Source organism: Anomaloglossus baeobatrachus, chromosome 1 (assembly GCF_048569485.1).
Source record: "Anomaloglossus baeobatrachus isolate aAnoBae1 chromosome 1, aAnoBae1.hap1, whole genome shotgun sequence".
Classification (NCBI taxonomy): Eukaryota; Metazoa; Chordata; class Amphibia; order Anura; family Aromobatidae; genus Anomaloglossus; species Anomaloglossus baeobatrachus.
Window position 1 is genome coordinate 696437879 of NC_134353.1, and position 26443 is coordinate 696464321.

The window sequence follows — 26443 nt, forward strand, 5'->3', positions numbered from 1 at the left end:
TGGGAAGAAATCACGTGTGAATCTGTTTATTACAATGTGTTTAGCTTTGTGCATTTTCATAATTAGTTTTCAGGAGAGTACAAAACATTCACATAGAAATTTGTCATCATGCCCCCATGAGACATTAACCCCTCAGTTCATGAGGCATTGTACAGTTCTGAGATCAGTGTAAGGATGACAGTGTTGAAAAAATGCTAAGTGCTTATCTTTCTTGGTATGGTGTCTTCACTGTGCACGTCTCGGAACCTTAGCCTACACCATTCCTACCAAGATCATTTGGTCTTACAGTCTTTTGTAGTGCTATTTTGGGTCTCATGCACAGTAGTGCTTCTCACATGAATTCGGCACTACCAGATTTCTCATTGTTACATAATGTCACTTTTACTTCCCTTCACCCCCTATTCCCTGCTGTTCTACCTCAGGTTCCACCAGAGACGAAGCGAAAGCTGACTGTACAATTTGAAAACCAAATGACTCCAGTAGAGACATATTTTGCTGTGGAGAGAAAGGAGATGCCAGTGCAGAGCCTAAAGCTGGCCCAAGAGATGCCCCAAGAGTTGGACCTATTGAAGGCCCAAGGGGTGGTCCCAGTGCAGGGCCCAAGGCAGGCCCAAGTGCAGGGCCCAATGCTGACCCTAAATCACCAAGGGATGCACCAAGTGGCCTGGCATGCACTTTCTGGATGTGTTTATTAAGATAGGCCTTTGAGCGAAAGAAGCTGCCACATTCTGAACAGGGATACCGCTTCTCTGATTCTGGCTCTATTTTCTTGGGAATCACCAAGTCATACGTCGCATATGATCCATTAGAACTCTGTTTCTCTGGTGTCTTGAGGTCGCTTGCATCAGACAGGTCACCGTAAGAGTCAGAACTCTCCTGTTCTCCATGCTGACATTTATCCCCTTCTGCAAAATAAGAACAATCAGTGAAAAAGTATGGCTATGTTATGGTAATGAACATTTTATCTATTTTTAGTGATTTTCTAGCCCCCTGACAACTACACATTATAATGTAATTACTAATTATTTAGATGTATGACATGCCATGAAAGCTGAAATGAAATGTCTCTAAGTCATATACAAAATACAGCAAAAAATTATATAATTTATAATACATATCCCAATAGTAATACCGTACATTGGAATGTTTTAATATGCTGGTGCAAAAAAGTATTACCAACTTGAACATTTATGGCATGTTTATTGGATGTGGCATAAATGTTTGATAGATGTGGAAGAACAGGTCCCCGTTATTTCCAGAGATCAGAGAAAAAAAAAAAATCAATAGAAAGCCATATACTGGCATGGCCCCCTCACCTAAATGCAAAAATCAGCACCTGCTTCAATGGACAGATTTGGGGTACCCTAGTTCTCTCCATTGGTTTCACAGATGACACAACCATTTATCATACATTTATGACATAATCTGGGGAGGACTTTCACCATTTTTTTTTTCTCGTTGAAAAGGACACGAGTAGAATTGAACTTTTTTTTTATTTCACCTCTCTGTTGCGGAGTTTTTAGGAATCAAATTATTTGGCACCTAGAGAAACTTTTTTTTTTAAGTCCAAGTCAGTGATATCAGTTTTCCCTGGTAAAGTGTACTTCCCCCTAATATAAGTTGCTGAATCACAAGCAGTCAGCAACACAACAGAAATAGAGCACACCCACACTACAGCTTAGGTTTCTCAGGGTGTGATATCTAATGATGTAATCTCCTGGTCTAACCTCCTGCATAGTTAGAAAATGCTGGGAGAATAGTGTATAGATGACTCATAACTTTCAGATAAGGTCTGTGGAGGGAAGGGGCAGCACAGCTAAGTTTAGCTCTGTCACATCACAAACCTCTCCCTCTCTGATAGCATTGTCAGCTCTGTTGTACTATCCCTCCCCACACTGCTTGTCCACAGATGAGAATTCAAGGTGTCAGAATTACACATATGTCTGTTGTGCTAATTTTGCAATCGCTCTACAGGGAGATTAGAGCAGACTCTCATTACATCTCATACAGGAGTAGCCCAGAAGAAGCAGGTTACTCCTGTGTGAGACATAATCACAGCCTGCCCTCACTACAGAGCGATTATAAGTTGCCTCAGCATATGAGACTTAAGGCTACTTTACACACTGCGATATCGGTCCCGATATCGCTAGTGTGGGTAGCCGCCCCCATCTGTTGCGCGACACGGGCAAATCGCTGCCCGTGCCGCACAACATCGCCCAGACCGGTCACACATACATACCTGTCCGGCGACGTCGCTGTGACGGGCGAACCGCCTCCTTTCTAAGGGGGCAGTCCGTGCGGCGTCACAGCGACGTCACTGAACCGCCGCCCAATAGCAGCGGAGGGGCGGAGCTGAGCGGGACGTAACATCCCGCCCACCTCCTTCCTTCCTCATAGCGGGCGGGAGGCAGGTAAGGGGAGCTTCCTCGTTCCTGCGGCGTCACACGCAGCGATGTGTGCTGCCGCAGGAACGAGGAACAACCTCGTTACTGCTGCAGTAACGAGATTTGAGAATGGACCCCCGTGTCGCCGATTAGCGATTTTGCATCGATGCAAAATCGCTTATCGGTGTTACACGCAACGGCATCGCTAATGCGGCCGGATGTGCGTCACAAATTCCGTGACCCCAACGAGTTTGCATTAGCGATGTCGCAGCGTGTAAAGCCCGCTTTAGGCTATGTGCCCACAGGACTCTGTATCTGCGGATTTTTCTGCATCAAAATCCGCAGCTTTACCCCGGAATCCGCACCTTTTCATAGGTGCGGATTTTGTGCGGATTTGATGCGGGTTTGATGCGGATTTGACGCGGATTTTGTTGCGGATTTTGCGTTTTTTTTTGTTTTGTTTTTTTAATTTGATTGAATAGGCAAAATCCACACGAAAATCCGCGACAATAATTGACATGCTGCAGATTTTTCCGCACGAAAATCCGCACGATTTCCGCTGCGGAAAAATCCGCAGCGTGGGCACAGCATTTCCAAAATGCCATAGAAATGGCTGGAGAGTAGCTGTGCTGCAGATTTCTGGAAAATCCGCGGCTGTTCCGCGAGAAATCCGCGGCAAAATCCGCGCATTTTCCGTAGCGTGGGCACATAGCCTTAAGTGTGATTTCTGACACACTTGGCAATCAGGAAAGCTGATAGAAGGGTTTGTAAAGTAACACAGCTAACCTCCGCTGCACTGCCCCTCTCCCTCACTGACTCATGCAGGAGGCTAGGCCAGGAGATCAGAGCAGTATCATTACATGTCACACACTAAGAATCCTGCTCTAAGTTATTGTGAGGGTGTGATCGTCTTTCATTTTAGTGTTAAGGGTGCTTTACACGCTGCGACATCGCTATCGATATATCGTCAGGGTCACGTCGTTAGTGATGCACATCCGGCGCCGTTAGCGACATCGCAGCGTGTGACACCAAGGAGTGACTATCAACGAGCGCAAATACGTGAAAAATCGTTGCTCGTTGACACGTCCCTCCTTTTCCAAATATCGTTACTGCTGCAGGTACGATGTTGTGCGTCGTTCCTGCGGCAGCACACATCGCTATGTGTGACACCGCAGGAACGACGAACATCTCCTTACCTGCGTCCACCGGAAATGGGCGATTTGCCCGTGACGCACAACCGACGGGGGCGGGTACGCTCGCTAGCAATATCGGTATCGATATCGCAGCATGTAAAGTACCCTTAACTGCCTGCTTGATTGGTCAGCATCATACAGGAAGAATAAATACACACCCCCAGTTAAAACCGTCTGATAATACCCACTTGAAGTAAACAAAAAGTTAACTCATTATGTGCCAAATACTTTGTTTGCTAATATCTCCACAAAATAAAAGTGAAAATAAAGAAAGCAAACAAACATGTTTTATTCTCACTGCCGCCACTATTATATTGAGTGTCCAGTTCAACATGAAAAGAAATGGTGAATAGTCCTCTTTATATTCTGACCAGTTGTATTCATCTTTTTGTCATGAGACTATAATTAAATATATGAAAAGATAAGAGAAATATTACACAGGTTTTCCAATTTTATGGAAACAAAGCTTACTAATTAGATAATTAGGAATTACACAACATTCTAATTTACTTTTGGTTCCAATTCCTTACTTTTAGGATGTTTGCTTTCAGTGATTGTATACATTCAGAAACCCATACGGATCCGGCCCTACTCTCATTAGAATAGTGCTTATTATCGTGTCCAAAGTAGGTATTGCTCTGGGAGCTGAACATACACATCAGAGTCCACTCCACTGTCCACTGATACAAGAGATACAGGGCACAAATGTGTTTTGTTGCTCACAGAGAAGTAACTGGATAGAAGTTTATCAAATTCTGTGAGCAGGACCAGATTAATACGGGTTATCTGCCTTCGTTCTGCTCCAGTACTCAATAGCCATTTATTCCCACAGGATCAGCAGTAGCTGTTTTACAACTTATGCTTCAATATGGAAAAACAATAAACAGGAATGTGAAATCAGAAAATCAGCCATTGTGAAATCAGGATTTTATGTCAAATGTATATTCTACCTGGTGGCCCTGCCCTAGGGTACAACACATTTGGATTCGCTTATTATCTTCTACAGTCACGCAAGTGTGCTCAATCTCATTGAGAGGTGTTACTGAAAAGACCTATACCTGATATCCCGAAGCATACCCAAAAACTAATCTTATATATGTTCATTGCTACCAGAATTACTATTGCAGGAGCTTGAAAAACTCCTTTGATTAGCAGTGATCGAGTTGTAAGGTAGGTAGATGGTATATCTTATAGGGTAAAATTGAAATGCTCATGGATCATAGTTAACGAGAAGGTCTCTCTTATCCTTCTAGATATAGTTACGTTGTTTGAAAAAACTTGGCTCCCTGGGAACCATTATTGAAAGGATATGAGATTACTCTCCATAATGAACTGGTGTTTTCCCCTGTAGAGTTGTAGACGAGAGGAATACTCTGAATTTCCCTTCTTCCTGTCTAGTCTTATTTTCTTATTCTTGTCCTGTCTCCCTCACTTCTATCCTGATTTTTGGTTAGCTTTGACTCAGGGGCAAAAAGCATTGTGTAGGAACTATTCATAAGCGATTATTAAGTCGCTGAGTTGTTGGTCAAGCTCTATCATATGTTATATAAGTCAAGACTTCTCATCGCTTTGCATCAGCAGCCAGCTATTATGCTGGAGTATTAACATTACCAAGACATTAGGCCAGGTTATACCCATCCATAGACTGTTATTGCAGCACTAAATCCGAACTACATCACAGCCAGGAGAACACCTGGCTTGTAAATCCAGGCTCCTGAATAACCGATAGTGGGGAAACGTGTTGAGGGAAAGTCTGGATGTGGATATCTTTGAGAAAGTGATAAGTACCCCTATACCTTTAATCTTGTAGTATATTTACCCTACACCAGTGTGTATTATTAAAGCACCTTATTGCACTGTTCACTTTATTTTTTTGTTATTGCACCTTTTTCTGGCAGGGATGTGTAGAGTGATGATAGGGGCCGTCGATGGTGATTGGGGGCGCCATAATGTTAAATAGTATGCCGACCTACGTTGGCAGGTAGGACACAGAAGGGAGTGCCTTGATAGGGCAATCGATCACCCTTTTCTGTGTACCCAAACAATTTCATCCAGTATCAATAATTTGTTGTTTGTGCAATAGTAATCAATTGTTTTCTTGAAACACCTCGGTGTGGGTTATTTTACTATGTATTTAATAAATTGAAGTTTTAAGGGTATTTTTCTATTTTTTTAAACACAAAGGAAATAAATGAGTATATTGGAAGAACACACTCCAAAAAAAACTGAAAAAAAGGCAACTTGGACATAATTTCACACAAAACCCCTAACATGGGCAGGACAAAACTGTTGCCACGTTTCCAAAATTTTGAGTAAACAACTTTGTTTCAAACATGTGATGGTTGTTCAACCTCACCTGTATCAAGTAACAGGTGGGGGCAATGTGAAAATCACACCTGAAACCAGATAAAAAGGGGAGACGTTGATTCAGTCTTTGTATTGTGTATCTGTGTATGCCACACTAAGCATGGAGAACAGAAAGAGGAGAAGAGAACTGTCTGGGAACTTGAGAACCAAAATTGTTGAAAAATATCAACAATCTCAGAGATCTTGATGTTGACTTGTCTACGGTGCACAACATAATCAAGACGTTTATAACCCATAGCACTGTAGCTAATCTAATTAGCTGGATCAGGCGTTTAAACAAGAAAGACTAAAGCTGGGTTCACACTAAACGACAGCGACAACGACGTCGCTGTTACGTCACCATTTTCGGTGACGTAACAGCGACCTTGTAAGTCGCTGTTATGATCGCTGCTTAGCTGTCAAACACAGCAGAAGCAGCGATCATAACGTCGCTTTGCTACATGTGCAGAGAGCAGGGAGCCGCGCTTAGCGCTGGCTCCTTGCTCTCCTACAGTACACATCGGGTTAATTAACCCGATGTGTGCTGCAGCTACATGTCACAGTTCAGAGAGCAGGGAGCCGCGCGCACTGCTTAGCGCTGGCTCCTTGCTCTCCTTGCTACAGTATACATCGGGTTAATTACCCGATGAGTACTGCAGCCACATGTCACAGTGCAGGAGCCGGCACTGGCAGCAAGAGCGGAGGCTGGTAACCAGCGTAAACATCGGGTAACCAGGGAAAGGACTTCCCTTGGTTACCCGATGTTTACGCTGGTTACAGCTTACCGCAGCTGCCAGTGCCGGCTCCTGCTCGCTTCATTTCGTCGCTCTCTCGCTGTCACACACAGCGATGTGTGTGTCACAGCGGGAGAGTGACGACCAAAAAATGAAGCTGGACATTCAGCAACGACCGGCGACCTCACAGCAGGGGCCAGGTCGTTGCTGGATGTCACACACAGCGACAGCGACGGGACGTCGCTGCAACGTCACAGAAAATGGTGACGTAGCAGCGACGTTGTTGTCGTTGTCGCTGTGTGTGACACCAGCTTAACATTAAAAAATATGATTACACGGGCATTAAAGATAGGTTATTGGTTCATTCCTATCTTTAATGCCCGTGTAATCTCCGGACCTGGTAAGACCGTTCCCACGTGGTGTGGGATTCATGAAATGTACGGTTTATAATGGTTTAGGAGGTTCTTTTTGAAACACACAGATATATATTTCCCCCTGGATGGGGCTCGGATTGCAGTTTTCTTGTGTGTCTTTGCTTCAGGTAGGACTATTATACCATTTTGTGGAATCTGGTTCACTGGGGTACCTTACTGAGGCATACTGCTTTGGGCCCTTGGTATTAGCCCAATTTTAGTTATTTTGGGTGGGTACGAGCCACCTATGTTTATAACCTGTGAGCCTCTGCTCACTTTTATCCGCACATATATTAAAAGTTATATTTTTTAATGTTAGTCTTTCTTGTTTAAACGCCTGATCCAGCTAATTAGGTCAATTACTGTGGATCCACTTATTTTGGTATACTGCTATTTACCCTGTAGCTAATCTCCCCAGAAGTTGATGGCAGAGAAAAATTGATGAAAGGTTACAACACAGGATTGTCCGTATGGTGGATAAGCAACTACAATTAAGTTCCAAAGACATTCAAGCTCTCCTGCAGGCTCAGGTGCATCAGTGGCAGTCCTGACATTTGAATAAAATAAAACACTATGGCAGGAGACCCAGGAGGACCCCACTGCTGACACAGAGACATAAAAAAGCTAGACTGCAGTTTGTCAAAATGTATAGGAGAAAGCAAAAATCCTTCTAGGAAAGCATCTTGTGGACAGATGAAACGAAGACAGAGCTTTTTGGTAAAGTGCATCATTATACTGTTTACCCAAAATGGAATGAAGCCTACAAAGATAAGAACACAGTACCTACAGTCAAATATGGTGGAGGTTCAAAGATGTTTTGGGGTTGTTTGCTGCCTCTGGCCCTGGGTGCTTTGACTGTGCAAGGCATCATGAAAACTGAAGATTTTGGGTCCCAATGTTGTGTCCAGTGTCAAGAAGCTGGGCTTATGTCCTAGGTCATGGGTCTTCCAGCAGCACAGTGACCCCAAATATACTTCAAGAAGCTACCAGAAATGGATGGAAACCGTGCTGGAGAGTTCTGAAATGGCCAGCAATGAGTCTGTTGAGAGATGTTGAAGTTGCTGTTGGAAGAACGCAGCCTTCAAATATGAGAGACCTGCAGCAGTTCGCAAAAGAGGAGTGGTCCAAAGTTCCAGTTGAGAGGTATAGGAAACTTGTTGATGGTTATAGGAAGTGATTGATTGTAGTTATTTATTCCAAAGGGTGTGCAATCAAAGTTGAGGGTGTCAACAATTTTGTCCAGACCTTTTATTGGGGTTGTCCAATTTGCCTTTTTTTCTTTTTGTGTTGTTCCAATACACACAAATGAAATGAACATGTGTACAACAAAACAAGTGTAATTGCACATGGATCCATTTCAAAGGTGCCAACACTTTCGGCCATCATTGTATATACACCAGCTATTGGACTCCGACTGTCACGTGGACATTAGCAGCAAATAACTGACTCAGACAATACTGAACTGCATTAATGATCAAGGTAGAAATCACAGTGAAGGGAGAGGGAGATCTGACATAACATACTGTGGACAGTGGAACCTGTGTTATTTACTGTGTATAGAGATGTTATCTGTAATTGCATTCCTGTCTGTGATGAGAAGACTGCTTACAAGTCAGTGGTAATGAACAGGAAGTGTCTAGTTGCTTTTGTGAAAATTGCATTTTTTTTTTTATAATACATGTAAAACTGAAAACATAAACATTATCAACAAAAAACAAAACATAAAAACCTGATTTTAACAATAGGTAATTTAAACATTCCCTTTAACATCATTTGCTTTTTTTCTTCTGTTCACACTAGAAATTTGCTTAGATTCCCTAATTGCATAGTTTGTAGGATCACGATGTTTCCCCTTTATGTATTGGACTATGCACCATGATCATTGCTGAATGTTGTCATCTGATGCCTCATGGTGATTTGACAACAATATCTACGCAGCAATCATTGGAAAAAAACGACTGGTCAAACTGGCATCGTGTATAAGAAAGTTGTAGAACTTTTCATTCCTTTATGATTAAGCTTTATTTAGATAAAACCAGAAAACCCTTTTAACTCAGACAGCCGTGGTCTTTTCTTCTGCTCTTAAAGGGAACCTGTCACCTGAGATTTCGCTATTAAACTAAAAAACAGTTTTTAAAATCTTACCTTTTAGTATGCTAATGATGTTTTATGGCCACGGGGGCGGGCTGTATTGCATCCGTTATTCCCCCCCTCCTGCCGCTGTTCGCCGTCCCCCAGTGTTGATTGACAGATGACGCCGCCGCTCTCCTGTTACTCAGTGCTCATGAAGTCTCGCGCATGCCCAGTGGAAGTATCGCGGGACTGAGCACTGTTCAAATTGCGAGCGCCGGTGATCACCAGCGTCATTCAAGTACCCGCCCATAATCTCGCACAATACGATCACCGGCGCTCGCAATCGTGGGACTGAGCACAGTCCAAAATGCGAGCGCCGGTGGGCATGCGGCGGCGTCATCTGTCAATCAACACTGGGGGACGGCGAACAGCGACAGGAGGAGGGAATAACGGACGCAATACAGCCCGCCCCCGTGGCCATAAAACATCATTAGCATAGCAAAAGGTAATATTTTATAAAGTGGTTATTTAGGTCTGAAAGGGGGCCAGTAGCAAGATGAACCTTTCTAGAATGCAGCCAAGGAACTGCAGAAGGGGATTCTTTTAGTTCAATAGCGAAATTTCAGGTGACAGGTTCCCTTTAACTGTGTAACATTGCTATTTCCATGCAGTTTTGTTTTCTTCGATGGAGTTGATTCTCTTTAGCATTTTTCTTGTAGAGGTGGTCACGTTTTATTGAGCATGCACCCCCCCATCAACAAAAGTTACCACCAATTATGAATTAAAAAAATACATATACTTTTTTTTTTAATCCCTTCATAAAGTTAGGTTTGTGCAGGCTAAGGCTTTGTTCACACTAGTATCTTCAGGCCAGACTATTCTAGCCATCAGGAGCAACACATACATGATGAAGTGGACCTGTGACACAAGTGTGAAAGTAGCTTAGTTATTACTCTGCACATCTGTATGCATTAATGGTCCATGGTTTATTAGTCCCTAATCTTTACAACCACAATGAACTCAATAGCTAACAACCCCTTCTAGCTGACGGATGCGCCCCCCTCTGCACGGACAGCCGGCTGTGCAACGCTTGCCTTTCACGCCACAGGTCCGGACACAGTGGAACAGCGCTGCACCGTTTGGGACGGACTCCGGCGGGTGAGGGCCCGCGCTGAGGAGGGCGCCATGATGTGTTTTTACATGGACTTTTAAGTATGAGGCAGAGGAGAAACCTAAACAAGATAAAAGCAGGTAAGATGCTGCCACAGACAGACCTCCAGCTGCTTACAACATCAAAATATGCAGACCACTCAGGTACCTCACAAATGTATTTTGCATTGCCAACATCTGCATGGCTAGGTAGAAATTTTCTGAATTTCCCAAGACTTTGAGCTTGTCAGTATTTTATCTTTCAGATCATCATTTCCACAAAAGAAATATAACTGGTTCTTCAGATGGCTGCAAGTGCTGTGTATTTTGTGCTAAGACTGGGCTTGAATTCTGCAAGAACAGACCAGGGAAACACTTTGCAAGTGAAAGTTTTTCGGAGGATAACCTTCAGTGGCACTACTGGTATTGTGCATTTTTGCATTGCTTCCTGCCACTGCAAGTTGAGTTAGGCTACTTTCACACATCCGGTTTGAGCACTGCGGCTCAATCCGGCTGTGAAACCTATGCAACGGATGCGGCGAAAACACTGCATCCTTTGCATAAGTTTTTACATGCGGCCCGTCTGTTTTTTTCCGGTTGCGGCACGCTACTGAGCATGCGCAGTGGAAGAAACCGCATGCGGCGGCCGGATGCGGTTCTTGCTGCATCGCGCCGCATCCGGCATCCATAGGCATGCATTGAAAAATGCGCCGCAGCGCGTTTTTTTTTGCTGGATCGGCAAAAACTGGACGGAACGCAAGCCCATGCGGCACAATGCGGCGCCAATGCAAGTCAATGCTGGAAAACACGAAACCGGCGGCAAAAAAACCCGGTTTCGTTTTTTCAGCAGAGCGCTGGATTGTGCCGCACTGCTACAGCTGGATGTGTGAAAGTAGCCTTATTCCTTCTCTTATCACCTCTGATGAATTCTCTGACCTGAGAGGGAAACGCATTGGGAGGGCCTTATTTGCTTTTTGGACAGCCATCACGCTTGGTTGCTGCCCTTGTCTGGGCAGAAGTATCTACATGGGGCATGACAGGGGTTAGCTTTAATCATCTACCCTTGGACTAGCAAGTTTACGGTATCTTCCGCCTGTGGATTTTCATACACCATATTAGGGTGTATGGTGTATCCACTCGTGGAGAAGGATTGGGTGAAATCGTGGACAATTTGTTTATTTGCACTTTATATTTATGCGCTACACGTTTTGTATATTCATGGAAGATTTTAAAGATATATAGTAAAAGTTAAGTTTTAGTCCTTGCTTTGTATTGCTGAATTACTGGACTATAGGCACAACCTTGTCTCTGTTTTAGAGAATTAGCTTTGATATTAAAACTATATTACGTACAAGAAAGATATATTTACTGTATATATATACATGCATACATACATACATACACACATATTCACACACAAAAAAAGTACACGTTTGTTATAATAAATGAGCAAAGAATGTTCAAAAACTGTGATCCAGAGGTGTAGAGAGAAAATAAATATGGCACCAATAAAAATGTCACTTTCTCCTGCAATGAATGCGGCCTCCCCAAATTATTTTTTATCTGTGTGGGGCCCTAGCAGAGTTTGAGACCCCTGGTCTTTGGTGTGTTAGATTTCTGTGATTATCTCATGTTATGTTTTTTGGATGTTTTATATTAGTGTGGGGACTTTCTGAGGCTGAGGCCACACATGGATTACTGCGATCCCCTGGCATGACACTCGGGTCACGCTGGCAGTACAGCAGGAGCCGAGTGTCACAGCTGCAGGAGGCGGGCCGCCTCTGAGGAGTGGTGGGCCGACGCTGCGGAGGGGAGGGAGGGATTTATCTCCCTCTCTCCTCTGTTGACGGCTATTGCCATTCTCGCTTTGCACTCGCGGTACACTGGTGTACTGTGCAGTGCAGTGCGATTTTTCTCTCTCCCCATAGACTTGAATGGGTGCGCGAGAAACAATGATCGCATTACACCCGCAAAATGCTGCAATTGTTTTCTCGGTCCGATTAGGGCTGAGAAAATAATCGCTCATGGGTGCTGACACACAGGCTAGAATTGGTCCGAGGGGAATGCGATGTTTTATCACATTCCACTCAATCCGATTTTCATGCCATGTGTCTTAGGCCTTAACAGTCCACGATTTTGGGCATTAAATGTGTTTATGTTTCCCATTTTTAGTTTTATCACATGCTAAAATGGAAATTTCTTGGCTTTCTTTGCTATTGTAAATGTTTTAATGAGTTTTTGCTTGTTTAGTTTTTCTTGATTGTATAATAAAAGTTTAATTCTTGGATGTGCCAGGATTTTTGTGGGTGTATATTCTTTGTCTTTTAATCATACATTTATACACAGTTTCCTGTGCACTCGCTCTATATGCATTATTTTTTATGGTGCTCACCTAAGCATCTTTGTCTACTGCATCAAACTCACCAATAACAGTCTCCGGATCCGTGAAAGAAAACATAAAAACGGTAAGCACTAGGACGCCATCTATGTACTATCTGGTTTTCACAGACTGTTTCCGTGAGTTATTTGTCTCATCCTAGAAAACTGATGAAACTTTGACCAAACTCTGATGACAGTCTGATCAAAAACAGTGATGAAACTCGGAAATTTTTTCCATATATGAACAAAAATCACTGATGTGTAAAGGAACCCTTATTCTGTATTTACTTAAGACATCCTGCTCAACTGTTCTCCTTCTGTCATATCCGGCTATGGCCGCAAACATCACCAGACAGGCCTGTGCATGGATACCTGTAACCCCACTCAGATCAGTGGAACATCACAGAAACATCTGCACCGTCTGAATATACCTTAATAGACTAAGCAGCAGTATGAGCAGAACATTGTGAACAAAGAGGTTTAGACTGCATTTAAAAAATAGATATATTTGTTTGCCAACAGCAAGCAAAGGTCTTGGAAAGGTAAAATTACAAGAGTATAGCATATACTCAATATAGGTCAATGATTAAGATATATTTACATCAATACAGAAAACCTATGAAAGGGGTATTCTGAGAAAAATTACTGGAGACTGACCAATGTATAACTAGTGGTGTCCAAGCCCCAAGGAACCAGATTGTTCAGGTGAACAAAGGGTTCTTTAAAGCCTGTCCAGGCACAGCAGTGCATCCGTACGTGTGCTTAGTTGCAGTTGCAGATCGGTAGTGATAGGAATTCATGGAGACTATTAATCGTAGACTAATATCCTTCACAATGCACAGCGCAGTGAGCTTGGTGGCTCAGGGGTTAGAACTGTTACTTTGCAGGACAGGGCTCCTGCATTTAAATCCCACGAGGATGTATGTTCTCCTCTAGTTTGCATGTTTTTTTCCATCCTTTACTTAAAAGTAATACCAATAGGAAATTTTGATTGTGAGCCACAATGGGGAAGTGATAATGTTTGTAAAGCACTGCAGAATAGGCTGGTTTAAGACGTCCGTGTTTTAGGTACGTGTGACATCCGTTTTTAACACGGATGTCACATGTACCCATGTTATTCTCTGATGTGCCTCATACACGGACCGTGTGACCTTTCATGACCCCACACGCACACACGCAGGCATCTCTGGCAGCATGGATGTCACACGGATCGCACACTGATGTGATCCTTGTGACATCAGTGTAACACATACCGGAGAAAATATGGGTCTTTTTAATAAAAATATTTTCTATATTTAGTTCTCTCCAGCGATACTGTCTCCGGCTCTGCTGCCTCCCGCTCCTTATCGCCGCTCATTATACTCACTGAATATTCAGTGCACTGTGGAGGAGGGCTGGGAACTTCAGTACCGCATCGCTGGGTAAGTGTACAGCAGTGTGTGTGTGTGTGTGTGTATACACATGCATATGCACTATGTGTGTATGCGCTCGGTGTATCCATGTGTGTCTGCTATGTGTGTATACATATGTGTGTATATGTGATCAGTGTTTGTGTGTGTGGTGAGAACCTAGAAGCCGGAACATTGCGGGGACAGCATCGGGGACTCATCACAGTTCCCAGTGAACTCTGATGAACCCATGAAGCTGTAGCGTGGATGTCATCAGGATGTCAGAATTCATTGGGAACTTCGATGACCTCCTGGATGTCACTGTGCTGAAGAATACTTGCCTGTCCTTGGCGGTGCTGTATCCCTTGCTGTACCCGCGATGCTCTGGCTTCCAGGTCTTGGGTGCGGTGAATAATCGATGAATATAATGAGCGGCAGTCAGGAGCGGGAGGCAGCTAAGCCGGAGAAAGCAGGTAAATATGAAAAATCTTTTTATTTCACAGACCCGTGTTTTCTCCGGTACCTGTCGCACATATGCAAACACGGATGTCACACGTGAGACACACGTATGACCATAACCATGTGTGTGACTGGTACTTAAATAAACACGGACGTCTGAAACCAGCCATACAGTGACTGAATTAAGTACTGAACACCAATTTTTTAAATATATTTTTAAAGGGGATATTGACATGAAATTCTCACCAGATGTTGGGAACAACCCATGCAATGCATACAGGCAAAGAAATCAAACCATAGGTGTCCATAAATTCAGTGGTGTAATAATAAGAAATGACACAGGAATATATTTAATACTTTGTACAAAACGTGTTGGCGATGACACCTTCAAGACGCCTTCTGTATGGAGAAACTAGTCGCATGCATTGCTCAGGTGTGAGTTTGGCCCATTCTTCCACACAAACACTCTTCAAATCCGGATGGTTCTTTGGGCTCCTTCAATGAATGCTGAGCTTTAGTTCCTTTCTATTGGATTCAGGTCAGGTAATTGGGCCATTCTAGCAGCTTTATTTTCTTTTTCTGTAACAAATAGTTTCCTTGGCTGTATGTTTGGGATCATGGTCTCGCTGAAATATTCACCCTCATTTCATCTTCGTCATTCTAGTAGATGGCAGCAGATTAGTACAGGAGTACAAGAATAGTTTTTTATTTTTGCTTAGTTCATTGTGTGGTATTAGTGATAAGACTGTTTCACTCTTCAGGTCGGTACGATTACAGCAATACCAGATTTATATAAGTTTTATTATGTTTTGCTATCACACAGTAAAAATGCTTTTATATAATAAATATTATTTTCTTCACTATATTCTGGGAGCTGTGATATTTTATTTTTTGACGAATAGAGCTTATACAGTTAGGTCCAGAAATATTTGGACAGTGACACAATTTTCGCGAGTTGGGCTCTGCATGCCACCACATTGGATTTGAAATGAAACCTCTACAACAGAATTCAAGTGCAGATTGTAACGTTTAATTTGAAGGTTTGAACAAAAATATCTGATAGAAATTGTAGGAATTGTACACATTTCTTTACAAATACTCCACATTTTAGGAGGTCAAAAGTAATTGGACAAATAAACCAAACCCAAACAAAATATTTTTATTTTCAATATTTTGTTGCGAATCCTTTGGAGGCAATCACTGCCTTAAGTCTGGAACCCATGGACATCACCAAACGCTGGGTTTCCTCCTTCTTAATGCTTTGCCAGGCCTTTACAGCCGCAGCCTTCAGGTCTTGCTTGTTTGTGGGTCTTTCCGTCTTAAGTCTGGATTTGAGCAAGTGAAATGCATGCTCAATTGGGTTAAGATCTGGTGATTCACTTGGCCATTGCAGAATGTTCCACTTTTTTGCACTCATGAACTCCTGGGTAGCTTTGGCTGTATGCTTGGGGTCATTGTCCATCTGTACTATGAAGCGCCGTCCGATCAACTTTGCGGCATTTGGCTGAATCTGGGCTGAAAGTATATCCCGGTACACTTCAGAATTCATCCGGCTACTCTTGTCTGCTGTTATGTCATCAATAAACACAAGTGACCCAGTGCCATTGAAAGCCATGCATGCCCATGCCATCACGTTGCCTCCACCATGTTTTACAGAGGATGTGGTGTGCCTTGGATCATGTGCCGTTCCCTTTCTTCTCCAAACTTTTTTCTTCCCATCATTCTGGTACAGGTTGATCTTTGTCTCATCTGTCCATAGAATACTTTTCCAGAACTGAGCTGGCTTCATGAGGTGTTTTTCAGCAAATTTAACTCTGGCCTGTCTATTTTTGGAATTGATGAATGGTTTGCACCTAGATGTGAACCCTTTGTATTTACTTTCATGGAGTCTTCTCTTTACTGTTGACTTAGAGACAGATACACCTACTTCACTGAGAGTGTTCTGGACTTCAGTTGATGTTGTGAACGGGTTCTTCTTCACCAAAGAAAGTATGCGGCGATCATCCACCACTGTTGTCATCCGTGGACGCCCAGGCCTTTTTGAGTTCCCAAGCTCACCAGTCAATTCCTTTTTTCTCAGAATGTACCCGACTGTTGATTTTGCTACTCCAAGCATGTCTGCTATCTCTCTGATGGATTTTTTCTTTTTTTTCAGCCTCAGGATGTTCTGCTTCACCTCAATTGAGAGTTCCTTAGACCGCATGTTGTCTGGTCACAGCAACAGCTTCCAAATTGAAAACCACACACCTGTAATCAACCCCAGACCTTTTAACTACTTCATTGATTACAGGTTAACGAGGGAGACGCCTTCAGAGTTAATTGCAGCCCTTAGAGTCCCTTGTCCAATTACTTTTGGTCCCTTGAAAAAGAGGAGGCTATGCATTACAGAGCTATGATTCCTAAACCCTTTCTCCGATTTGGATGTGAAAACTCTCATATTGCAGCTGGGAGTGTGCACTTTCAGCCCATATTATATATATAATTGTATTTCTGAACATGTTTTTGTAAACAGCTAAAATAACAAAACTTGTATCACTGTCCAAATATTTCTGGACCTAACTGTATATTCACCATGTTCCTTACTAGATAAGACCCTATTGCGCTGTTTCCTTCTAGTTTCCTTGTATTTCTCATTATTATACGTACATTTCTGGACATCTATGGTTTGAATATCTTTGACTGTGGATTGGATGGGTTGTTACCGACATCTGCTGAGAATTTCATGTCAATAGCATCTTTAGAAATATGTTCACTTAAAAAATTGGTGACAGGTTGAATACTTATTTAAATGCGCTATATAAGAGCATAATAAATAATAATCCCAACCTCCCATTCGTATATTGAAGATTTTTCTCATGCTGCGCATGATCTCTGGAATGCTCTATCCCAGACATTCAATCCAATTAATTCCCAATATTCACATTTTTAGTGTGACCTAAAAAACTGTTGTTTTTTTTATACAAGCCAATTTAACTGTTCCCTGTTTTCCCTTCCTACATTTTGATTAGAATCTGGTCCCTCCTATCACCCATTTCCCACATCCTCCATGCACTTAGTAGCACTTTTGTATCTTGAGATACAGAGATATGAGCTGATGCAGCTTTACATGAATACGCTTCTTTATACTAATAAGGGCTGAATCATACAATACAAGCAGTTTTTACTTTTTGTGCCCCCCCCATTAACTCCTAGATTGTGAGCTCTTGGGAGCACGGCCTCATGTGTCTTGTCTGACTTGCTGAATTCTGTGTTATTCTGTAATGGCTGATATTGTTTGCAAGTTTCCTGTGATTTGTAAAGTGCTGCGCCATAGAAATAAAGTTATTATGGATAATATCACTTCCTTACAGTCTATTATATACCAAACTACAAACTTGGTGATGTCTGTTTCAGCAAAGAACAGTAAAAAGTAGACATATAGAAAGACTTCAATGTACCGCGCCATTTCCTGACATGAAATGCTGCTTACAATGGATACACCCTGTAGTTACCTCGGTTACAGATGGTGCAAAAGTTGCTAGGTCCTTCAGTGTGTTTCTTCAGATGGTCGGCCATATACGCAGCTCTTAAGTATTTCCCGCACACCTGACATGGAACTTTATCCTCATGACATGCCAGGTGTGAGCGCAATCGGTCCCGGGTAGCAAAGGATGCGTTACACGTCTGAAACAGAAATTGTGTCAGCAGTTACCATATTTTTAGATGAAATTTACAAAGTTGATGTATTTTATATACAGTATATTGATAATATCATTTATCTTCTATCTAAGGATTTGTTTACATTTGTGTCAGACACGCTATCAAATTTTTCAGGAAGAATTATAAAGAGTGGGGGCTACTAAGAGGCCATCACACGGTGTGGGGACTACCATGGGGGCATCATACAGTTTTGGGGGCATTATACTGTGTATAGGGGAGCTGTAGGGACATCATATTATACAGATGGGAGTTGTTTGGACATCATACTGTGTAGAGGAAAGCTGTGGTCCCATCATTCTGTGAAGAGAGGAGCTGTGTGAACATCATACTGTGAAGGGGGAGCTGTGGGGTTATCATATTGTGTAGAGTGGAGCAGTGCGAACAACATATTATGTAGAGGGGAGCTGTGGGAACAACATTATGTAGAGGGGAGCAGTGGGAACAACATATTATGTAGAGGGGAGCTGTGGGAAAAACATATTGTGTAGAGGGGAGCTGTGGAGATATATTATGAAGCGAGGAACTGGGAGAACATCACATTGTATAGAGGTTAGCTGTGGGGACATCATACTGTGTAGAGGGGAGCTGTGGGTCCATCATACAGTCTAGAGGAGAGCTACTGGGATATCGTATTGTGTAGAAGTGAGCTGTGGGGACATCATACTGTGTAGAGGAAAGCTGTGGTCCCATCATTCTGTGAAGAGAGGAGCTGTGTGAACATCATACTGTGAAGGGGGAGCTGTGGGGTTATCATATTGTGTAGAGTGAAGCAGTGGGAACAACATATTATGTAGAGGGGAGCTGTGGGAACAACATATTATGTAGAGGGGAGCTGTGGAGATATATTATGAAGCGAGGAACTGGGAGAACATCATATTGTATAGAGGTTAGCTGTGGGGACATCATACTGTGTAGAGGGGAGCTGTGGGTCCATGATACAGTCTAGAGGAGAGCTACTGAGATATCGTATTGTGTAGAAGTGAGCTGTGGGAACATCATATTGTTTAGAAAGGATCTGTGGGGACATTGGGGAGCTGTGGGGACATCATACTGTGTAGAGGGGAGCTGTGGAAACATCATACTGTGTAGAGGGGAGCTTTGGGGATATCATATTGTATAGAAGTGAGCTGTGGGAACATCATATTATGTAGAGGGGAGCTGTAAGCTCAGCATATAGTGTAGAGGGGAGCTGTGGACCCATTATACAGTGTAGAGGGGAGCTATTGGGACATTATATTATAGAGAGGGGGAGCTGTGGAACATCTTAGTGTGTAGAGGGGAGCTGTGGTGACATCAGACTGTGTAGAAGGGAGCTGTGGGAACATCATACAGTGTAGAGGGGAGCTGTGGGTCCATTATACAGTGTATAGAGAGCTGTGTGGGCATTATATTTTCTATAGGGGAGCTATGGTGACATGATACTGTTTATAGGAGAGCTGTGGGCCCATCATACTGTGCAGAGGATAGCCACGGTGACATCATACGGTGTAGAGAAGAGCTGTATAAGCATCATATATTTTATCGCAATGTTGTGGGGGTGAAAAAAACCGTAATTCTTGTGTTTTCCACTTATGCTGTTTACCAATCAAATTAATTTATTTTATAATTTGATAGATCAGGCATTCATGAACGTGGCAATACCAAATATGTGTATTTTTTATCAGGTTTTTATTTTTTTTTCAGTGGGCAGCAAAATGGGGGTTATTTTAACTTTTATGTTTTTTTTTATTTTTTTCTTCATATTTTTGTTAAACCTTTTGTTTTTACTAGTCCCCTTAGGGGACGTAAAGCTGATATACTCCGATAGCTTGTGTTATACAGAGTGGTGCTTCAACACCACTCTGTACAGCACAAATGCTGTGTTCCTATGAACGCCGGTGCTCAGCCAACATTCACAGGAACTACGTCATGACAGTGACACAGGTCATCAGCTGACCTCCGGCTGTCATAACAACCCATCAGCACCCCTGATCACATCACAGGGCCGCCGATGGGAGCAGGTAATATGCAAAAAATTTGCGGGCTTAGCGTGTGATCCCGTATCAAAGCAAGCTACACGATCTATGACGTGCTGGTACGTCATAGGTCGTGAAGGGGTTAAAGGGGCACTCAGGGTGCATTATTATTTTCTAGGGGACAAAACTTGGGCATTGTTTTCCAGGGCACTGGCACAGGGCTATAATATATTCTAAAGGTTTGTTTTACCATCTAGAGGGCACAAAGGAGGCGTTTTACTTTGTAGCGGGAACAGTAGTGGACATTGTTAAGTTGGGTAGTAAGAGAAACCCTCTTTTAGTACCACACAGTAGGTGTAGTAATAGGTACACATACGACAGCAGCGGCACAGCATTTTGGTTGACCGCAGTATGAGGAGTTTGTGCAGGTTGGGAATAGATGGGGACAATGCTAAAAATATGAGAAGTCAGATGTGTCCTTGTTGTAAATTCTGCAGACCAGTCGTGGCTGAAGTTGTCATGTCCCTCTGGGCTGAATGGAAAACATAGGAAAGTGATCCATCAGAAAGAAAGTCAGCTATAAGTCACCATCTATAACTGTACTGTAATCTCTTATATGTTCTGCAGGACTGATCTCTACCACTATATGGTCACTGTATGGCAGTAATATTGGTGTTACTCTTTGTATTGCAATTTAATTTCAGTAACAGTGCGGTCATCTGGTGAGGCTCCCGCATACCCACTATAAGGGTGTGCCACCATAGTTGTAATCAAGGTTACTTGGTAAGAGGCCCACTCAGGTGCCCCAACATCCCCGATCTGAATCTCTAGCTTACACTCCTGACATAATCGATTGCTTAAAGAAACCCTCCAGGTTCCCACTTACTAAGGCCGGTTTCACAGATCCGGCTTTTCGCCGATTTGCTGGATTCAGTGGACTCTAATACAGTGTAATACTGTACAATGGCAGCGCAGCAACTTTCGGGTCACATGCTCCTGTCACATGACAGCATGTGACCGGATCTTGTCGCGCTGCCATTGTACTGCATACACTGTACTGGAGTGCGCCGAATCCGGCGAAAAGCCTCAGTCCCATTTTTCCTAGTATATATGTGAGAAATGATCAAGCTTTTGTCACTGGTAGCCTAGTAATCAGTCTTTACAATCATTCTGGCTGTGATAGAAATAATTTCTCCATGCACTATAACTTCTACATGAGCAATTCAAAAACTTGTGTTTATTCAAAGCAGCCAATCAGAGGAAGCAAAACTACAGGGAAGCAGAGAGAAACTGCCTGAACCAATGATAAGATACGGAGGTGTGTCTTAGACTATCCCAGACTAGCTGAAGACACAACTGTAGTCACAGGTAACAGCTATGCAGTGGCGTAACTACCGCGGTCGCAGCGGTCACGATCGCGACCGGGCCCGGGAGGTTAGGGGCCCGGTGGCCGCCAGGCAGATCAGCAGCCAGCTCCTGTCAGCGTGAGAGGAGCTGCGCTGATCTGTCACAGACCTCGCGGCCGCTATTTGACCCGCTGCCGCCACCGGGCCCCCCTGCCTGTTGTCAGCGGCGGCACCGGGGCCCCCTGCCTGGTGTCAGCGGCTGCAGCGTCTCCCCAGTCACCGCGCACAGTAATGATGAAGCATAGCGCGACCGGTGCCGCGCTATGCATCACCATTCTCCCCCTGTGCGATGACGTCACTCCCGAGCGACTGCTGTGCTGAGTGCACAGAGTGCAGGACAGGAGGACGCCGACCGCAGCACCGGGAGAACGAGCAGCGGGGAAGACAGCAGCGGTGGAAGGAAGAGAGAAGGTGAGTACTTGTTTTTTTTTTTTTAATATAAGTGAGTAAACGATGGCCAGAGGCTTGGGAAGGCAGTTCTGGGGAAGCTGCATTATTGTATATGGAAGCCTGGAGAGGCTGCTTTATACATGGAGGCCTGTAGAGGCTGCTTTATACATGGAGGTCTGAGGAGGCTGCATTATATATGGAGGCCTGGAGAGGCTGCTTTATACATGGAGGCCTGTAGAGGCTGCTTTATACATGGAGGTCTGAGGAGGCTGCATTATATATGGAGGCCTGGAGAGGCTGCTTTATACATGGAGGCCTGTAGAGGCTGCTTTATACATGGAGGTCTGGGGAGGCTGCATTATATATGGAGGTCTGGGGTGGCTGCATTATTATACATGGAGGCCTGGAGAGGCTGCTTTATACATGGAGGTCTGGGGAAGCTGCATTATTATACATGGAGGCCTAGAGATACTGCATTATACATGGAGGCCTGAGGAGGCTGGGTGCATTGTTATACATGGAGGCCTGGAGAGGCTGGCTGCTATATTATACATGGAGGCCTGAGGAGGCTGGATGCATTGTTATACATGGAGGTGGTCTGGAGAGACTGGGTGCTATATTATACATGGAGGCCTGAGGAGGCTGGGTGCATTGTTATACATGGAGGCCTGGAGAAGCTGGCTGCTACATTATACATGGAGGCCTGAGGAGGCTGGCTGCATTATTATACATGGAGGCCTGGAGAGGCTGGCTGCATTATTATATATGGAGGTCTGGGGGGGCTGCATAATACAAAATGAAGGACACCTTATACATGGAATATAGGGGTGCCTTATGCATGGAGGAGTATGGGGCTGCATAATGCAATATGAAGTTTTATGGGGTTGCGTTATAATACATATAGGACTATGGGGGCTACATTATAATATATGGAGGACTATGGAGGCTACCTTATACATGGATTATGGGGGTGCATTATAAACCATTGGGGACTATGTGGTGCAGTATAATATATGGAGAACTATGGGGTGAATTATAATATATGGAGAACTATGAGAAATTCATTATAATAATTGGAGGGCTACTTTATACAAGGAGGACTATAGGGCTGCATTATAATATATGGAGGCCTATGTGGTGCAGTATAATACATGGAGAACTATGGGGTGAAATATAATACATAGAAAACTATGAGAAATTCAAGATAATAATTGAAGGGCTACTTTATACATGGAGGATTATGGGGGTGCATTATAATATATGGAGGACTATGTGGTGCAGTATTATATATTGAGTACTATGGGGTGAATTATAATGCATGGAGAACTATGGGAAATGCATTATAATACATGGAGGACTATGGAAGTGTATTCTAATATATGAAGTGTTATGTGGGACCCTTTATGCTATTTGGAAGGCTATGTGGGTGCCATTATTGTATTTGGAGAACTATATACAAGGGGGGACAAAGATACAAGCAGGGGATGGGAACGTTTTGTGCTGAGGGAAAAAGGCTCTTTTCCCTCAGCACCCAGCTTTCCCATGCTCTGCTATACATCTTCTCTCAGCACCCAGCTTTCCCATGCTCTGCTATACATCATGTCTCAGCACCCAGCTTGGGTGCAGTGTGCCGAGGACAAGATGGATATCAGAAAATAGGAAAGCTGGGTACTGATAGAGGGATTTCAGATCATGGGAAATCTGGGTGCTGTGGGTAAGAGCCAAGTGTCAGCATCATTATCCTGTACCCCGAGTGTCAGTGTCATTATCCTGTACCCTAAATGTCGATGTACGTGGAGGGGGGGCCCAGGTCTGAACTTTGCACCGGGGCCCATCAAACTCTAGTTACGCCCCTGCAGCTATGCCCTAATAGAACTGATCAGAAAATGATTCCAGAACTAAGATCTGTATTATGTACAGGTACTGACTTACATGTAATTTTTAACTCCTAGTAGAAGAGTTGTTTTAAAGGAGTTGCCAAGTACTTGGACAACCCCTTCTCATTCCCCATGTTAGCACTCATAAAAATAAAAAAGCTCATACCTCTGCTGCTGACTAGCAGTGTAGGAACTCGTGCTCCCGAGGATCACGTGACGTTGTTATGACACACGAGCCCTGTGCTCAATCACCGCCGGTTTCTCTCTGCTGGCCTTCAGATGCTTAAGTAATTAATAGAAAGTGAAAGTTGAGGCTTCCACTCACTTATTGGAATTACTTATATGTCCGGACAGAGAAGCCGTTACTGATTGGGTTCAGGGCTCGCATGTTATAACGTCACGTGAGCCTCGGGAACGCGAGTTTCGACACCACTGGAACTGCAGCCGACAGGGTTAATATAAGCTTCTTTTATTCTTATGTGGACGAACTCGGGGATTGAGAAGGGTTTGTCCAGGTAGTGGACAACCCCTTTAATAACAATTTTATATATTTAGGAAAAGAAAAATCTATTTTGGTGCATATGTTTTTCTCATGCAATGAAGTATACCATACAGTCATATGGAAAAGTATATACAGTCATATGGAAAAGTTTGGGCACCCCTATTAATGTTAACCTTTTTTCTTTATAACAATTTGGGTTTTTGCAACAGCTATTTCAGTTTCATATATCTAATAACTGATGGACTCAGTAATATTTCTGGATTGAAATTAGGTTTATTGTACTAACAGAAAATGTGCAATCCGCATTTAAACAAAATTTGACCAGTGCAAAAGTATGGGCACCCTTATCAATTTCTTGATTTGAACACTCCTAACTATTTTTTACTGACTTACTGAAGCACTAAATTGGTTTTGTAACCTCATTGAGCTTTGAACTTCATAGGCAGGTGTATTCAATCATGAGAAAAGGTATTTAAGGTGGCCACTTGCAAGTTGTTCTCCTATTTGAATCACCTATGAAGAGTGGCATCATGGGCTCCTCAAAACAACTCTCAAATGATCTGAAAACAAAGATTATTCAACATAGTTGTTCAGGGGAAGGATACAAAAAGTTGTCTCAGAGATTTAAACTGTCAGTTTCCACTGTGAGGAACATAGTAAGGAAATGGAAGAACACAGGTACAGTTCTTGTTAAGCCCAGAAGTTGCAGGCCAAGAAAAATATCAGAAAGGCATAGAAGAAGAATGGTGAGAACAGTCAAGGACAATCCACAGACCACCTCCAAAGACCTGCAGCATCATCTTGCTGCAGATGGTGTCAATGTGCATCGGTCAACAATACAGTGCACTTTGCACAAGGAGAAGCTGTATGGGAGAGTGATGCGAAAGAAGCCGTTTCTGCAAGCACGCCACAAACAGAGTTGCCTGAGGTATGCAAAAGCACATTTGGACAAGCCAGTTACATTTTGGAAGAAGGTCCTGTGGACTGATGAAACAAAGATTGAGTTGTTTGGTCATACAAAACACGGAGGCAAAAAAAACACGGCATTCCAAGAAAAGCACTTGCTACCCACAGTAAAATTTGGTGGAGGTTCCATCTTGCTTTGGGGCTGTGTGGCCAATGCCGGCACCGGGAATCTTGTTAAAGTTGAGGGTCGCATGGATTCAACTCAGTATCAGCAGATTCTTGACAATAATGTGCAAGAATCAGTGACGAAGTTGAAGTTACGCAGGGGATGGATATTTCAGCAAGACAATGATCCAAAACACCGCTCCAAATCTACTCAGGCATTCATGCAGAGGAACAATTACTATGTTCTGGAATGGCCATCCCAGTCCCCAGACCTGAATATCATTGAACATCTGTGGGATGATTTGAAGCGTGCTGTCCATGCTCGGCGACCATCAAACTTAACTGAACTGGAATTGTATTGTAAACAGGAATGGTCAAAAATACCTTCATCCAGAATCCAGGAACTCATTAAAAGCTACAGGAAGCGACTAGAGGCTGTTATTTTTGCAAAAGGAGGATGTACAAAATATTGTCACTTTTATGTTAAGGTGCCCATACTTTTGCACCTGTCAAATTTTGTTTAAATGCGGATTGCACATTTTCTGTTAGTACAATAAACCTCATTTCAATCCAGAAATATTACTGAGTCCATCAGTTATTAGATATATGAAACTGAAATAGCTGCTGCAAAAACCCAAATTGTTATAAAGAAAAAAGGTTAACATTAATAGGGGTGCCCAAACAGTTTCATATGACTGTATATTCTTTAACTATATGCCCCATAGTTGGTGTAGACTGATCCTTACTGTATGCCTCGAGTTACACTAGCTAACAATTGCTTTGTTTCTTTAACTGCTGGATCTGTAACAGCTCAAATAGATACAGCCAAATAAATTCTGCAGTCACTTTTATTTTAATTTCCATATGCCATATAAATGAGAAAAAGGAAGCACCCTAAATCATTACTTTTATAGCTGCATATAAAAGACTAGGATCCCAATTCATCATTAGGGTTTCACTTTTTATTATTTTGTTGTGTTTGCTGCCATTTTCTGAGGTAAAGATCTTCAAAATGGTGCACACGG

At 43.1% G+C, this 26443-nt stretch overlaps 1 protein-coding gene across 3 annotated transcripts in view; it reads right to left on the reverse strand.

Moving 5' to 3' along the window:
• PATZ1 (POZ/BTB and AT hook containing zinc finger 1) overlaps positions 1-26443 on the reverse strand; it is a 51740-nt gene continuing 25297 nt past the window's right edge. For 2 of the 3 annotated variants that reach the window (XM_075341756.1, XM_075341757.1), the window contains exons 4-6: positions 18010-18181; positions 10238-10375; positions 1-905 (exon numbers count right to left, since the gene is read on the reverse strand). In XM_075341756.1, coding sequence (XP_075197871.1) covers positions 382-905; positions 10238-10375; positions 18010-18181 — 834 coding nt within the window. In that variant the 3' untranslated portion in view covers positions 1-381. The remainder of the gene's footprint in view (positions 906-10237; positions 10376-18009; positions 18182-26443) is intronic. The other variant, XM_075341758.1, reaches the window with a different exon arrangement.